The sequence below is a fragment of the Cervus elaphus genome, chromosome 24, assembly GCF_910594005.1.
Source record: "Cervus elaphus chromosome 24, mCerEla1.1, whole genome shotgun sequence".
In the NCBI taxonomy this organism is placed as follows: Eukaryota; Metazoa; Chordata; class Mammalia; order Artiodactyla; family Cervidae; genus Cervus; species Cervus elaphus.
The window spans coordinates 41586211-41601652 of record NC_057838.1 but is presented as its reverse complement, the minus strand read 5'-3'; the positions used below and the strand labels follow the sequence as shown (position 1 = coordinate 41601652).

The following is a 15442-nucleotide window of genomic DNA, read 5'->3' as shown; positions in this document are numbered from 1 at the left end:
ATACTAGAACTACTGGGGCACTTGCTAAAAAGGCAGGTATCTGAATCAGAAACTCTTAGGTCTGGGGTTGAGAAAGGAAGCACCCCGGTAGTTCTTCTAGAAGCTAAGAGACAAGAAGCCCTGGTAGATGATCTCAAAGGTCCCTTCCACCCTAAAATTCTAAGAGTCTGTGAGTTTTCTAAGAGTCAAGTTGCATTAGCAAGATCTACAAGACAGTGACTTTCAGCCTCAGTGGGTTAACCTAAATAAGTAGTTAGATTTTGATGCATACGTAAAAGCAGAAAACAAAACCAGAGTAGTATCATCAGATGTGTGAAATGTGTGTCATCTGTTTGGGCTTTTTTTCCTCATGGGAAATGCAGAGGAACAGCCCACTCTAATTGCTATACAAGAGATGAGTTTCAAGGGGCTTCTCACTGCATTCCCATCCCTAACCTTTTCCTCCTCACCTTCGGACTCCTCTCTGCTGTTGAGGCAGCTCTCCAGGCACTTACAATCCTGAGTCACCGAACTCTCTTGTAATCGGTCTGAATATCCTCTATTAGGAAATAAAGCATCTACAGGCAGTCCTCTACTTTCATTTGTAGTGAGTGGAATGTGATAGAAACATCAATACAGGGAAGGTGAACAGCAGACTTACACTCTTAAAGGGGAGTTTCAAATTTAGAAAGCGAACACAAACAAAAGAATCCAACTCTAATTTCACTTCTCCCCTTGGACACAATATTTGCCCAATGTGATGAAATATTTCTGGTATTTCTTATATGTTGGTTTATTTCATTCCTTCTCTTCCTAACTGCTTAAAGGCTCAATGAGAGCCTAAAATTTGAGATTTTTTTAAACCACATCCTGAGTGTTCTATCTCTGACACAGTTTCATTAGGTGTAGGGGAACTAAACCTCTACTGGTAGCGTCTCATCAAAGTTTTATAAAACCACAAGAGCAATGGGCAGTAGAATCTTAACGTAATTACACAGAGCTGGATACATTATGCTGCTGAGCCAGGACCGTTGGCTGGAAGGCAGCGCCACCATGTGATCGATCTAAATGTTGTCCGTTTCATCTAAGTACAAAAGTTGGGATCCTCTTGGAGTTGGGCATCTTATAGCAAAGTCCCACCTCCTGGAATAATAAAGTTATTTTAGAACACCACACCGTGACACTGCTTCAGGGGAGGACGAGAGCTGTTTATAACAAGGGCAGCTGACCATGTACGTGTGTATCATTGGCCAGACTGGATCAGATATTTAGTGCACAATTGGGGTGACTTGCTTTGGGGTTAGAGGGTGTTCCCTGTTTAAGAAAACTTCGACTGGGATTTAGCCCTCAGACTTCAATGCTCAGCTGCATCACACTGGCTAGTCCCCTGTCCTTTCACAAAAGACAATCTTTGTTGCTAGATTATACATTATGTCAAGTGGATCCAATAATAAAGTTTCTTTCAAGTATAAAGTCTTTTGTGACCGTACATAGAATGTAGACATCAGCTAAATTCAAGAGAGTGGAGAAGACCAAAGTCAAATTAAACTCAAAAGTTTACCGGAACTATGTTTTCCTTTCCATATTTTTCTCCGTCAACTACATCCTGAATTTAATAGGTACATGATATTAAATGGACATGTTCTCTGTAAACTACACCCTTACTTTAGAAATGCAGAAAAGGTGGAGGAGGGAGGGGGAAATATCAAAATGGAGTAAGTCAGCATTCATAAAGCACTTACAAAAGAAAACCGAAACACAGACAAGTCACTTTCAACAGGTATTATCCGTCCTCAATTGAACAGGAGGGACTGTGGATGATTCTACACAGAGTCCAGGCTACACCTGCTAAGACTTGGCTGAAAGACACGAGGCTTCTGCTGGGACTGCCCATTCTCCCCAGCCGCGGCCAAGGAGGGGACACTACCCTGACACAAAAGTCACATGCCCCACAAGACAGTTCCTTGTACCTCAAAAGAGTATTAGCTTCTTTAATCCAAAAAGGTAATGAAAGGTTTTTAAACTGATTAAATCAGCTTAGTTCATACACTGTCCCTTATGAACTAAATATTCAATTAAAACAATTTCCAAAGCAAAATCTGACAAAATCCTCTCTCAGAGTAATTTAGATGATAGGTTCTTAACTTAGGCAAATTAAATCCTTCTCACGGTTGGTATTTTCCAGAGTCAGAAAGAGTTGCACAAGTTCTCTGGGACAGAAAAATCTACTTTGTGTGTTAAGCCATGTTTCGTGATCATAAACAATAGAAACTAGAAAACATTAATGGGAGCCTAACATTCCTGTTCCTTTTATTTTATTTTTTTTCTTCAAAAGCTACATACATGCAAAACTTGAACATGTCATCACAATGTCTTAAATAAAGTTCAAAAATAAAAATACTTCATAATCCATTTACTTAAGGAAATATATATGACAATTATAAAGAAGGTAAGTCAATTATAACCTTTCTTCTAATCTATCAGGAAAAATACTTATATTATGAAAGAGAATTTAAACTCATGCCCAGAATATTTTTTTCAATTCTTGATCAATAATTTAAAAACAAGTTGGATGTTGGTACAATGTTTAAAAAGAACAAGTTCCAGGCTTTGAAAATGGGTCTGATATTCTTATACCTCATTTTGAAATCAGTGGAGAAACTCAAGTTTAGAAACAAAGCATTTTAAAAAAAAGCCATGATCATTTTTTTATTATAGTTGATGTGGTTAGTAATGCAAGTGAAGGGTACAGTGATTTGAAGTCCTTTAAAGTATTTGAATGGAGAATTTTATTTACAAACTCAGGCTGGGGGTTGGAAGAAGCCTTGCCTCTCTCTGCTGGTCAATAATGCAAGAGGAATTAAAAATCCTGGGTGAAAGGAAATTCGGAGTGCACCGCCCTTCTGTGAGATGTATAAGCATGCCCTAGCTCCCCTGACTCCAGAAAAAAGCTGGCAGGAGGCAGCCTTTCTAAACGGCCCTGCCTTTTTCAGGTAGATGTAGTAGGAGGCCTGGCAGAGTGCGGGGAGGGAAATCGGGAACATTCTGAGTGTTCCAGAGGGTGGTCATTTCCTTCTATTAAAACTGGTATTTATTTGGTAACATAACACGATGTATCTCAACAATTCCAAAAATTAATGTGAACAAAATGCATTCAGAGTTCAACTTTGTGAATGTTCACATTCATCTTGGAAATGAGATTTAACTTCTGCTCCTAAATGAAAAAGGCAGGGGAAAGTTGCCCAGGCTAGAGGATGATTGATTATTGGAAACAACACACAACATGAGCAGGAAAATGGGATCATTTAATAAAATGTGTCTGAATTGATTTGGAAAGCCCTAAATGGGTACAAACACCCAAAATTCAGAAGAAGGTTAGTTCAAGCAATTAAAATACCACCTTCTCTTTAAATCAGAAATTACAAGGTTTCCTATTGAGACAAATCCTTTGCTACCACTCTGAGCCTTATTTTGAAAAGGCCAAATTGAAATTCTGGTTGGAGAATACTTCCACAGACGGTCCGAGGATTTACAGTGTGATATATATCCTGATACTCAACTGTGATTATAGTTTTCATGTTTGGCAACCCAACTATTATTTTCCTTTCATTTCTAACAATAAAAAAAATTATTAAAAAGGAAAAATAAAAGGTGTGGGTGCTGTCAGTGCAAAATCAGATTAAGTAAGGTTTTTCTTTTCCCTGGGATAGAAAAAAAAAAAACAATGCCCAGTGCAGAGTATGTAGGAATGTGTCACAACAAATAATCAAAAGACAGGTTTCACCAAGCTAGTGTTCCTCGGAGGACAGTGTGGTTTTCAAAAGCAGTATTGTCACGATTATGCATATTCTCATTAACTAGGTACAGCACAGCTACTTAAAGGGAAACCGATTTCTTATGCCTCAATGAAAGGGGAGTAGAGAAAACAATAATTAGACTGAATGAGGAATTTAAAAGAGAAAAAAAAAAAAACTGGAGAGAAAAGAACAGAGAATTCATAAAGCCAAAAATAAAAAGAAAGAAAAGCAAGTAATGTGACAGTAAAAACCCACACAATCTCCCCCCCACCCCACCTGCCACTTTGAGTCCTAATTGCTCAATCTGCAGGGGCAGAAACCCACTCTAAATGAACCAGCATCGGGCTCCGGCAGGTCTTCTCTTCACTCTCCCTCCTGTTAAGACCGTTTCCAAAATCAATCAGCAAAGGACAAAGAATTCTTTACAGAGTGCAATTAGTGTTTTCCACGTCCACCTTCAAAAGCATGATGCTCTTCATGGGCTAAAGGACAGAAAAAAAACAAAAAAGAAAAAAAGGAAAGAAAACTTTAAGCAAAGGATGGGGCAACCCTCCTCTAAGGCATCTCATTCAGTTTCCCCAAATGTTGGCAAGAACTCAAACACCTTTGTGTGCCAGTAACTGTTAGCTAAGGCGTGCATTTCCTGAGAAACGTAATAATGAAAATTAAAACAGGGAATAAACAAGCAATGGGCAGGCTGCCTGTTTCTTCTTGCTGGGCCGGGGAGGATGAGTAATCCTGACAAGCTGATGAGGAGGATATGCTGGGCTGTGAGCAAATGCTGCAGGGAAAACGGGGCCCCCGCAGGATGCTGGGCTGGGGGTGGGGGGTGCCTCACAGAACCCAGACAGGGCCATTCACAAACCTATCTTGAAAAACCAAACCAAATAAAAAGCAAAACAAAACAGAGAACAACACAAGGGGGGAACAATTCTCGTAGGTCCTCCCCCACCTCTAAACACTCTCTGTGGGGGAATGAGGTGTGATTAAAGGGATGGGTCTTTTATTTTTCCCAGTTATAGTTTTTGTTTTTTCCTTTTTTTTTTTTCCCCCAGCCCTAAGGGTCTGGCTGGCAAAATGACAATAATTACAAATAAGAACCCTAGAATAAAAAATGGTGCGACCAAAAATATTTTCCAAAGACTTACATTTTTATAAACTGGAAGTGGGAACTAGGAGGACTGTGAAATATAGACTATGTCCTCCAAGGCAAAAGGCCAAGTTTGAAATTCTATTTTCTAGACCTGGTTCAACCATTATCATGAAGCGAGGGTGGATCCTCTTCTTTCAAGAGGAAACGTTACCGTGTCAGGTCGCACACAGCCAAGGGCCACTCAGGATTCCCCAGAGTCTGTTCCAGCAACTCTTCCCTGCTAGGAAGGGAGTCCTGGGAAGGCAGACACGGGCTGGCCCCTTTTACCTCCTAAGCCTCTCCTAAGTCTGTATTTTTCAGATGAACTAGATTCTTCAGACTAGTGTGGTGTGAGGCAGGGAATAGGATCATTTTCCCTTCAGGATTATCCTGGTTGTTCACCTAAACCCGGTCTTCACTTGGATGAAACATTGGCAGAGGCACCCTTTATAGCTCTGAGGGCTACCTCAGGTTGACCCAATTCCTATGAGCATCCAGGAATCTAAGCTGACGTAACTGAACATTTCTCATATGCAGAACTTTAGAAATATTTCACTTTTTATGGTTTTTTTAAAATTCTTTTTAAAAAGACTTTTAGGATAAACATTAAAGAAAACATGGCCTGCTCTGCAACAAAATATATCGTTATTGCTGGACCAAGGTGGGGAGTCACAGGTCTCTTAGCAACATCGGGCACCAAATGATTATGTCAGGAGAAAGGGACTGTCTGCAGATTTTTATTACTCCTAAGTGTGAGGGACAGCTTGGGGCAGTCACCGTTGAGACAGTAACATCCTGATGGGTTATGAAGACAGAACAGAACAATCAGAATGGGGGGGGGTGCATTCTGAGAAACAGAGAAAGTTCTGCGGGCCTTAGGTGAGCTTTGGCTGAAAGGGAATATAGAAAAGCTCAAAGCCAGGAATCAGCAAACTTCTTTCTGGAAGAGGGCAGAGAATACACATCTTAGGCTCTGTGGGTCACAGGGTCTCTGTCTCAACTATTAACTCTGCCCTTGTAACATGAAAGCAGCCACAGATGATATGTACGCAAACCGGCATTGCTAGGTGCCAATACGCTTTGTATATACATATACATATGTATATGAAATGTGGATTTCATAGAACGTTCATATGTTACAAAATGTAGTTCTTCTTTTGATTCTTTTTTCCAACCAGTAAGAAATGTGAAAGCCATTCTCAGCTGCAGCCCATACAAAAACAGGTGGGAAGGTGGCAGATTTGGTTTGACAGTGCAGTTTGCCAACCTTGGCTCTAAACAATTCTCACATCAGAAGACATTTGTCATTCAGCTGCTCTGAAGAACCTAACAGAATTTGGGGGGTGGCGGGGGAGGAGGTCTCTCTTCATTTCAGTTTCTTAGTCAAATGACCAATCTGTATCCAATGCACAGAGAACTTTTATCAACAGCCTGACTCTCAGCCACCCGGCTGGAGGCCTGGCCCAAATTCATTAGGTTTCTTTGTTCACAGAAAATCTACCACTTCAAGTGGCTCCTAAATACTAACACCAGGATCCTACTTTAACAAGACAGAGGAAAGGCGTGGAGTTGGCTGTTTGTGATCTGGCTCACCCGATCCCTGTTCTTCACCCAGCTATGAAGAACATTTCTGCCCAAACTTCCTTTTTCCAAATCAATTCTGCAATGGATGGTGTATAACTCTACTGAGTAAAGGACTGCCTGCTTCATATAAAAAAAGAGAACTGCTTGTTTTTTCCAATTCCAATTTGAATAATCTTTGAATTTTTGAATGATAATTTATACTATTAAAATATACATTTCTGCTAAGACCCACAGCCTAAGTCGCAAATTTCACAGTGGTGTCTACACTTAGAGAGTCTGTTCTGGGAGCTGCACGTTCCCCTCTCTGTTTGGCCTTTTTCTCCCCCTGCTCCCCAGTCATTGCAACATCGAAGTGATGACTCACCCTTGCACTGTCTTACCTGGTTATTGTCACTGCCCTAAAAACTTGCCTAACCACTGATGGCCTAATCACCTCTGTGGCCTACACACTTCTATCACATTGAGTCTGCTGCTAACTGACAACAGGTTAGCTAGAAATTTTTTTTCTTTTTAGCTAGAAATTTAATCATAGAATTTTGAAGCAGAAGGGACCTTGGAGATCATTTAAGACCAACCTCCTCAATATTAAGAAGGGAAAGTGAAAGGATGAGAGAACGTGACTTGCTTGAGGTCACGGTGTTGAAATGGGACGAAAATCCATAGTGCCTGACTTCACAATTCCAAATCACTTTTCTCCTCTTTGAAGTGATATGGGGAGCTGCATCTAAGACCGCGTTTGCTCCATTCATAAATGGCAGTGAAACACACTTCCTTTCGGAGAGTTTCTGCTGGAGTTAGTCTCAGGGAGTAGAAAAAAAAAAAAAGACCCTTGGTGACCTTTCAGTTAATGTCTGGGTTGAAAATACAATGAATGTCCCCTGAGGAATCCAATGTCCCCTAAGGCATCCTGGTGTGCTGTAGTCCATGGGGTCGCAAAGAGTTGGACATGACTGAGCGACTGAACTGAACGAAGGAATCCAAGTTGCATCTACAAATATGTGATTTCCATGCTGCACAATCAGTTAAGCAACTTGTGTAGTGCCATCTTCTATCTCTTCTATATAAACTTCCATTTAAAATTCAGAAGCTAAACACCTTCTGGATATCTGCAGCAGCAGATCTGTCCCACAGCTTACAATCTAAATCACTGGGCTTGCGATTATATGATTCCTAAGAGGGAGGCCTTAGATTCATCCCATAGTAAGACACTGACAAAACAAATTTTGATTTTTTTTCTTCCTCTTTTTGATAAGGGGTCGGAAAAAGTGAAACGGCCATGGAGTATATTTCATTAATTCTAAGATGCACTTCCTCCCCACCTCCCCACTGCACATTTGAAGACCCCTGGAATTAAGACTGTCTCACAGTTAAATCAGGAGCCTTTTATTTTTCTTTATTAGTAATACTAAAATAATACTTATCATCAAAGGCATCTTAGATTCAATGAAACACCATGGTTGAAAAAAATTGGGTTACTGACTCTTGGAATAGTTTGGGAAAACAGGAAATTCATCATATATGTGCAGGACAGTCAATCCTTTCCTCTAACTGTTAAAACTATAACCCGCAGTTTGATCTACTAAACATTGGTTTAAGAGCACTAAGCTGTTTTCACTATGAAAAAGATGACTTTTTCAAAAGAGCACACAAAAGCAATGAACATGAATCATGATGGAAACAATGGGTCCACACACCTATTCATACTGTTAACATTTCACCACTATGCGTGCATTCTCCTCTGTGTCACACTCATCTGTAATGAGGACGTATTAGCATTTCAGTAGAACGTTCAATCATGCCTGTGCTCAAAACAAGTTCCTCCACAAATACAGATGTTACACATTATAAATCCCTGTTTATGAAGGGATGATTGAAAATCTACCTGCCAACTCGTATAATAACTTTTTTGTTATTGTTGCTTCAAATAGAAGGCAATTTCTTCTAAGAATGACAAGTCTGAGATTAGGTTTAAATTTTTGAAATAACAAAAACAATAATGTATCTCTTTTTTTATGATACATGTGTTTAGACGACAATAAAATCTCATTTTAATTTCTAAGGCTAAACTGTTGTTTTAGACCCATAAATGTATTTTATTGAATTATTTAGTGGATCATAGAATTTCAAGTGACTCTCCCTTCACCTCTTTGGCAACACAGTTTCTGTCTTTAAAAGTATGAAAGAATAAGCTAAAAAGTAGTAACTAGAAATGAAGCACTTACGTTTATAAAATACGGCTTTAAAAGATATGTGGGGCAGGAGTTCATAGATCTTTTCTAAAACGGTGGCTTCACCGACTAATGCGGCATTTACATTCCAGACTTGGACGACATCTTCTCGGTCCCGGACACTGACGCTAACTCCTATTACTTCATCATCTGAAGGGAAGGCAGGGGAAAAAAAGAAATGAGTGATCATTTCAAGTCCTCCAGAGTTGGCTTTTTAACACTTATCATTTTCCTGGTAGGTTATGAAGATGATCTAAAGAAGGTGGCACAAGAGAACTCGTGATAAATACTAAGGGACCATCATTGGAGAAAAGCAAGTTAGTGGGCTAAAGCTGTAGCGGTCCCATCACATTTATCCAGGGACTTAGATAAACAGAGTGTCCCGGCCAAACAAATTTTCCAGATAAGTAATTTGCCCTTTTTAACATGTTACCGAAGCCTTGGACTATTTGGAACTCTGTTTTGATGAGACTTTTTCTAAAACAAGTTGCATAATGTTCGGCTCTCTGAAAGCCAAGTGAACTCACATGAACTGTTCCTCGATGCTTGGCTGTCCTTGTTAAGAACAGCAAGTATTTCTCCTGACTTCCTGCCAACCATTCAGAGATCTTGGGGTGGCTAGTGCTCTGGGCCCCAACACTAACTGGACCCAGACTGTGTGTTCTGAGTTGCTCATTCTGCTTTCTGTGGTTTGCTTGTCTGCTCCTGTCCTATTAATCCTCCCAGCTCTCTCCTGCTTCTCCCTAGCCATACCCCTTCTGGTCTGGGCATTTTAACTGTGGGCTGGAGAATCAATAACCATCTGTTAGCACTGTGTATAAAGTGAGAGCAAATATCTCCTAAGTGTGGCTCTGTTATTACAGCACTTCAGTGAATGGGCAGGGAAGTATGTATCTACTTTGATTAAAGTAGGTCTTTTTTTTTTTAAAGACTGAATTCCAGATTTGGGGCTGTTTGGTAGGTATTTGAGAACTGGTGCCTGGATAAATAAGGCTATGTACCGTCCTATGGAGCCACTCTATACATAGTAATTCGCAGCCAAATGACAGGAGTAAAGACTGTTGACTCCAGATTCACGTGTTGGCTGCACATTACTGAACTAGGGTCACCCCTTTGCCCCTGCACAAGATCAACGAGTTAGATGTGAATGATGAGCATCACTGAAGTTAAGAAACTGTGCTGCAGTTAATACGTTTTGCCTAATTCTCCTCGTTTATGGTAAATCTGTACATCTTAATATTTACATTGTCAGATTTTCTGTGTGTCTTCTGGGGATTAAAAGGCTCCAGCACTTAGATAGACTATAAATGAGGGCCTGTCCAATTACCACAGGGGTTTATCTTCAACAAAATAACTGTTTTCTTTTCTCCGTCCTTCCTTTCTTGCCTTCGTTCTCTCTTTCCCTTTCCTTTTAAAATAAATTTCACTCTGGGCTAAATATGTGTGATGTGATACTAAATAATTCCCTGTATAGAAATGTGTGAAAGCAGGCAAAATCAGTGGGAGGTGTCAGAATTTAGGCTGGTAGCCACCTTTCGGGGGAGGCAGGGTGTGGAGAGATTCTGGAGGGCCATGGACCTTCTCTTCCTTGATGTGGATGCCAGTTATGGGGATTTGTTTACTTTGGGAATGTTTATCAAACTACACACAGTATAGTTTGTGTCCTTCTCTGTATACATGTCACAACTCAACAAAAATTCCCCCCCAAAGTAAACAGTACCTGATCATGGCCATCCACGGAAACTCATTAGCCCATCAAGAAATGTGTCTTTATGTACAGGTTTCTTATTTTTCCTTTTATCTTCAAAGTATATTTGCTAGAGCTCAATGTTAAATTTTATGTGAACATAAAATCAGCAAGCAAAGAGGAAAGATTCCATATTGACCACTGTCAAGAATCGTCATGAATCTCAGCCAGGAGAAGATTAGCATTTTCTCATCTTTTGGTTTTGCCCATTTCTACACCATTGGTCAAAGGATGCTGGAACAGATTGGTGCTGAAAACACTGAACTGTCAGTGTTTCAGTGTGGCCTGGTTTCTGGTACCTTGGTGTAGCCTCCTGGCACAGCACTTTCAGAAGGGCATGACAAGAAGGCTACAGCCTGTATGCAAAAGAAGATCCATCGGCCAGTATGGAATATTCACAAGTAGCATCAAGCAGCGAGGCCCTGACGATTCTAGGATACTGGCAGCCAAGGCGTCAGAGCTAGGAGGAGCCACTGCGTGCAGACGAGGGAAGGCAGGACCAGAGACACGAGCTGCCCTGCTGCAGTGCGGGAGCTGGGTTAATGAGGAGCCAGCGGTTAATAGCTAACGGTGCTCTCGTTCCGATGTCACCACAGAACAATACATCTCCCTTTGCTCAATCCTGGCTATTTATTATTACTTAGACTATTTTCCCTGGTTCTGGAAATGGGAATAATTCATACAGAAAACTTCCTCTCCCAGGGATGTCTGTGTTTATAATTAACAAGACACAGTTTTTTGGCTACATATTGTAAAGTTGCTAACTACCCCCTATTAAAACAGAAGGGATCTGGACTTTTAAGACAAGTTCCTCTTAACCCAGGTTCTGTCTTCAGTGAAAAAAAAGAAGTGTAACAATTAAGGAAAACAAAAGTAGGATGATGAAACAGTCAGTGAGGTAAACCTGAAACCTGCGTGGAACTGGCTAAGCCTAGGAGGGTTCCCAAAGGCAACACCATTTAAGAAGTCTGAGGGGCAAATCAATCAATATCAATTAGCTTAAAAAAAGTTGTAACTGAAAGCTGAACAGGTAAGATGTTATTCTAAATGTTACCTCAGAAGGATTCAGAAAGAACTACCCAAGAAGAAAGTAAATTTGTAAACTAGCAATTCAATTTACCTCTTTGAGTGGTTTCATGACAAAAATCACAGCAAAATAAAAATGGGGAAAGCAATTGAGAGGTACAAACTATTAGGTAAAAAACGAGCTGCAGGGCTGTTGTGCAGCTGGGGAATAGAGTCAGGATTCTGTAATGACTACAGCGGGAGTATATAACTTTTGGAAACTGTGACTCTGTGACTATGTTGGGCACATGTTAACTTATGCATTTTGTACATCAGCTATACTTCGATTTAAAAATGTAAGATAGAAATGCATCCACAGGGCTCTCAGAAACTCATTCAGTATTTGAAAATGGTGTGTAAAGTCCTGAAGACTTTACATTTTAACCTCAGTTGTGGGGTCACAGGCACTAATGGTGATTCAGTCCCACCTCCCCTGCGTGGCTCATTCTGAGGAGAGGGATGAAGAGAAGGACAGACAGCAAGGGCGAGGGATTGAGAGAGACAGAAAGGACTGTGCCAACTTAACTACAAACTTCAGTAGACAACAAACGTACCTGCCTCTACCGGAAGGGGTGGAATGGATAAAGGAAACCTACCACCAATTGTGTTAGGAGTCAATGTCAAATTTCATTTTCTTCTGGGACAAATACAATGTTGTATGCCAATTATACTTTGATTTAAAAAATAATTTTTTTTCCTTTTTTCCTGTCTGTTTATCTTAGACAGATGGTCATGGATACTATGAAGACGAGCTATATGTGCAAAAAATATATAAATATATAAGCATACACACATATGTATATGCACATAATATACAAATATGTAAATATACATATGTACCTACACATATAACACTGAAATGCCATGGTCACATGGGAAAAAGCTAAGTAAATGTCACAGTGACAAAATAAACGATCCTGAGATATGAAAAGCCAAACACACGGAAACAAACGTCAGCAGGGAACAAGCACAAGCCAAGCGCACGCAAGCGGGGATGACCAGAGCTGAGCGCATCATTACCTGCGGCGGCACAATCTGTGAACTGTTCCCCGATAGTCGCTAACAACAACTCTTTCCAAACTGTGGACTGGTGTGGGAAGAGAATTAAAAACACGACAGAACCAAAGAAAAGAAACACATACACGTTTTTAAACCATTATCTTCAGGAGCTACACAGGTCACTTTTTCTTTCAGCTCTTACGCCCTATCCACGCCTGTATCGCGGGTCCACAGATGTGGCTGAATCACGGGTGTGAACACTCGTGTGGTGGCACAGATCATACTGTTTTATACATCACTTTGCACAGAAAGTACAAGGGATCCCACGTCACAAACTCTGTGTCCACGGAACTGTAGGTTTCACGTGGCAAACCTGATCTTGAGTGCCAGCTGGGATGAATTTGAGATGAATGCGGGAAAAATGCATTCAAATGACCTACAATTTTCCAATCTCTTTATCTCTCATGGATTCAAAATGTATCAGCTGGTTGTAAGTGAATGCTATTAGTAAAATCCTCCTCAAAAAACCTTTTCTGTTTTTCTTGAAGTTTATAAGGCACTTTCAAGGTTACACAAGTGAAAAACACTTCAGGAAATTTCTGGTTTATTGAGGGCCAGAGACTTGCAGATTTCTGTTCACTTGAAGGCATTCTGTTTCTCCTAAATAACTTAACTGTGTGTATTGTTTGTGTGTGTGCACACGTGCATTTCCCTCAAAGAATTAGCACAGGTGGTAAAGAATCTGCCTGCAATGTGGAAGACCCGGGTTTGACGATCCCCTGGAGAAGGGAATGGCAACTCACTCTAGTATTCTTGCCTGGAGAATTCCATGGAGAGAGGAGCCATGGCGGGCTACAGTCTGTGGGGTCGCAAAGAGTCAGACACGACTGAGCAACTAACACTTCCACTTTTCAGTTTCACTTTCTGGTCCACTCCTTCCCAATGAGAAAAACTAAGCCTCTTCTACTCAAGATCTACTAACACCATCCATCAACAGCCAGTGTCCACAAACAAGTAACTGGAGGCCTCCAAGTTCTTCCAGTTTCTCCTCAAAAAGCTCTTCATCCCGTATCTCTTCCTTGTCATGGTGCACGTGCTCTGAACGCTGTCAGAACTGGGTTTGAAACATGACCGCCGGTTTAATACCTATGCCCCAGGCCAGCTACCAGCCTCTCTGAGCATCAGTTTCCCTTTGGTGAACAGGGAGTAATAATAGGACTGACCTCCCAGGGTTGCTGTGACCATGCAATTAGTCAACATATGCATTTGACGGGCTCAGTACTGTGACTGCAACAACAGGACTGGAGATTTAAGATCTGTTCCATAAATAGCTGCGCGTGTGCTCTGGACCAGCTGCCCAGTATATATTAACTATAATAAGTGTGTGTTATCATCATGTTCTAATGAGCTGAGAGCAGCCTTGCTGAATTTTTAACCAAGACCATAGCAGTGAACAGTAATGACTTTTCCCTCTCAGAAAGGGTTTTCCTTTCTCTTTCCTAGACCCTGGTCTACCTGTCTCCCACCTAGAAACCCTGCCTTTCTGTTTCCTCTCTGTCCTGTCTGCAGTCTCTTACGCTAGCAGGGGTGAAGGTGAGTGTGTTGAGAGGAAGTTACGGGAAGGGAACGTTCCCTGTTCCACAGCGAATGCAGACAAGGCCAGCCCACCAGACTCCCGCTGGTCAGCAAAGAAGAGAGGCTGAGTGGCTTGGGATGAGGACATTTCTACAGTCGTGAAGGTGTTGTTATTTCTGACTGAATGTGCTTGAGTGAGCTGACCAGGAGGGAGAACAAACATCTTTCAGCTACTTTTCACCCATCATGATCGTTTCTACTGGAGTTCAACATCTACTGTGAGTAAAAAAAGAACATGACGAGGAAAACGTGTTTTCAATGAAATTCAAAATGATGGCATGTGGGATTTAGCTCCCTGATCAAGGTTCGAACCCAAGCCCCCCTGCATTCGGAGCAAAGTGTCTTAGCCACTGGACCACCAGGGAAGTCCCTCCCCTGACATTTTTTAAATCCTATATATCAAATAACAGGCAAATCTTGTAGCTAGGCACCTTAATGATAGTTTGCATTTTTAAGAAACAAACTGGGTCATAGCTTTCAGTTCAGTTCAGTCATTCAGTTGTGTCTGACTCTTTGTGACCCCACAAAGAGGGGTGGACTGCAGCACGCCAGGGTTCCCTGTCCATCATCAACTTCTGGAGCTGGCTCACACTCATAGAGTTGGTGATGCCATCCAACCATCTCATCCTCTGTAATCCCCTTCTCCTTCTGCCTTCAATCTTTCCCAGCATCAGGGTCTTTTCCAATGAGTCAGCTCTTCGCATCAGGTGGCCAAAGTACTGAAGTTTCAGCATCAGCAATGCCTGGTCAAGCCTATGGGTCCCTAGAGGTGTTTCAGTTCTTTGCACTTATCCATGTGAAAGAAACCATGAAAAGGGGAGACTGGGTAGCATCAGTCCTCATCCATTTTCAAAGAAGCTTTTGGTTTCCCAAGACTTCAGAGCAGATTTGAATGTTCTTTTCAGTGAGTGTAATGAATTAGAGCCCACTCTTAGGAAACCCAGGTTTCTGAGGCATGACCACCGCCAATCAGAGCCCAGCAGGCCATGCCACCAACCAGGTTCTCATCAGTCCCACAGAGAGACTGAGCACACTCCTGCATCAAACCTTAAAGAATGGTGAGATGCAATCCCCCCCATGCGTCCAGACCCTCCAAGCCAGGATCACTCTCAGGAGTGTTGGTCATTACAGTGGGGAAGGGACGAGCCTTTGCTGGGCAGGGTCAGGCTTTTCACTATGTAAACCTACTTCCACGTGTTGGCTATAGCTGGGGAGGACAACACAACCATAATTAGCTTTTTGGTAAAGTTTACAGGTATGGAGCTGTTCAGACTCT

General features: G+C 41.4%; 1 protein-coding gene across 1 annotated transcript in view; it reads right to left on the bottom strand.

Annotated features, from left to right (window-relative positions):
- Positions 1–2264: 2264 nt before the first annotated feature.
- EIF4E3 (eukaryotic translation initiation factor 4E family member 3) overlaps positions 2265–15442 on the bottom strand; it is a 39589-nt gene continuing 26411 nt past the window's right edge. Inside the window, exons 5-7 of the mRNA XM_043886082.1 lie at positions 12553–12619; positions 8715–8870; positions 2265–4258 (exon numbers count right to left, since the gene is read on the bottom strand). Of these exons, the coding sequence (XP_043742017.1) occupies positions 4212–4258; positions 8715–8870; positions 12553–12619 (270 nt within the window). The 3' untranslated portion in view covers positions 2265–4211. The remainder of the gene's footprint in view (positions 4259–8714; positions 8871–12552; positions 12620–15442) is intronic.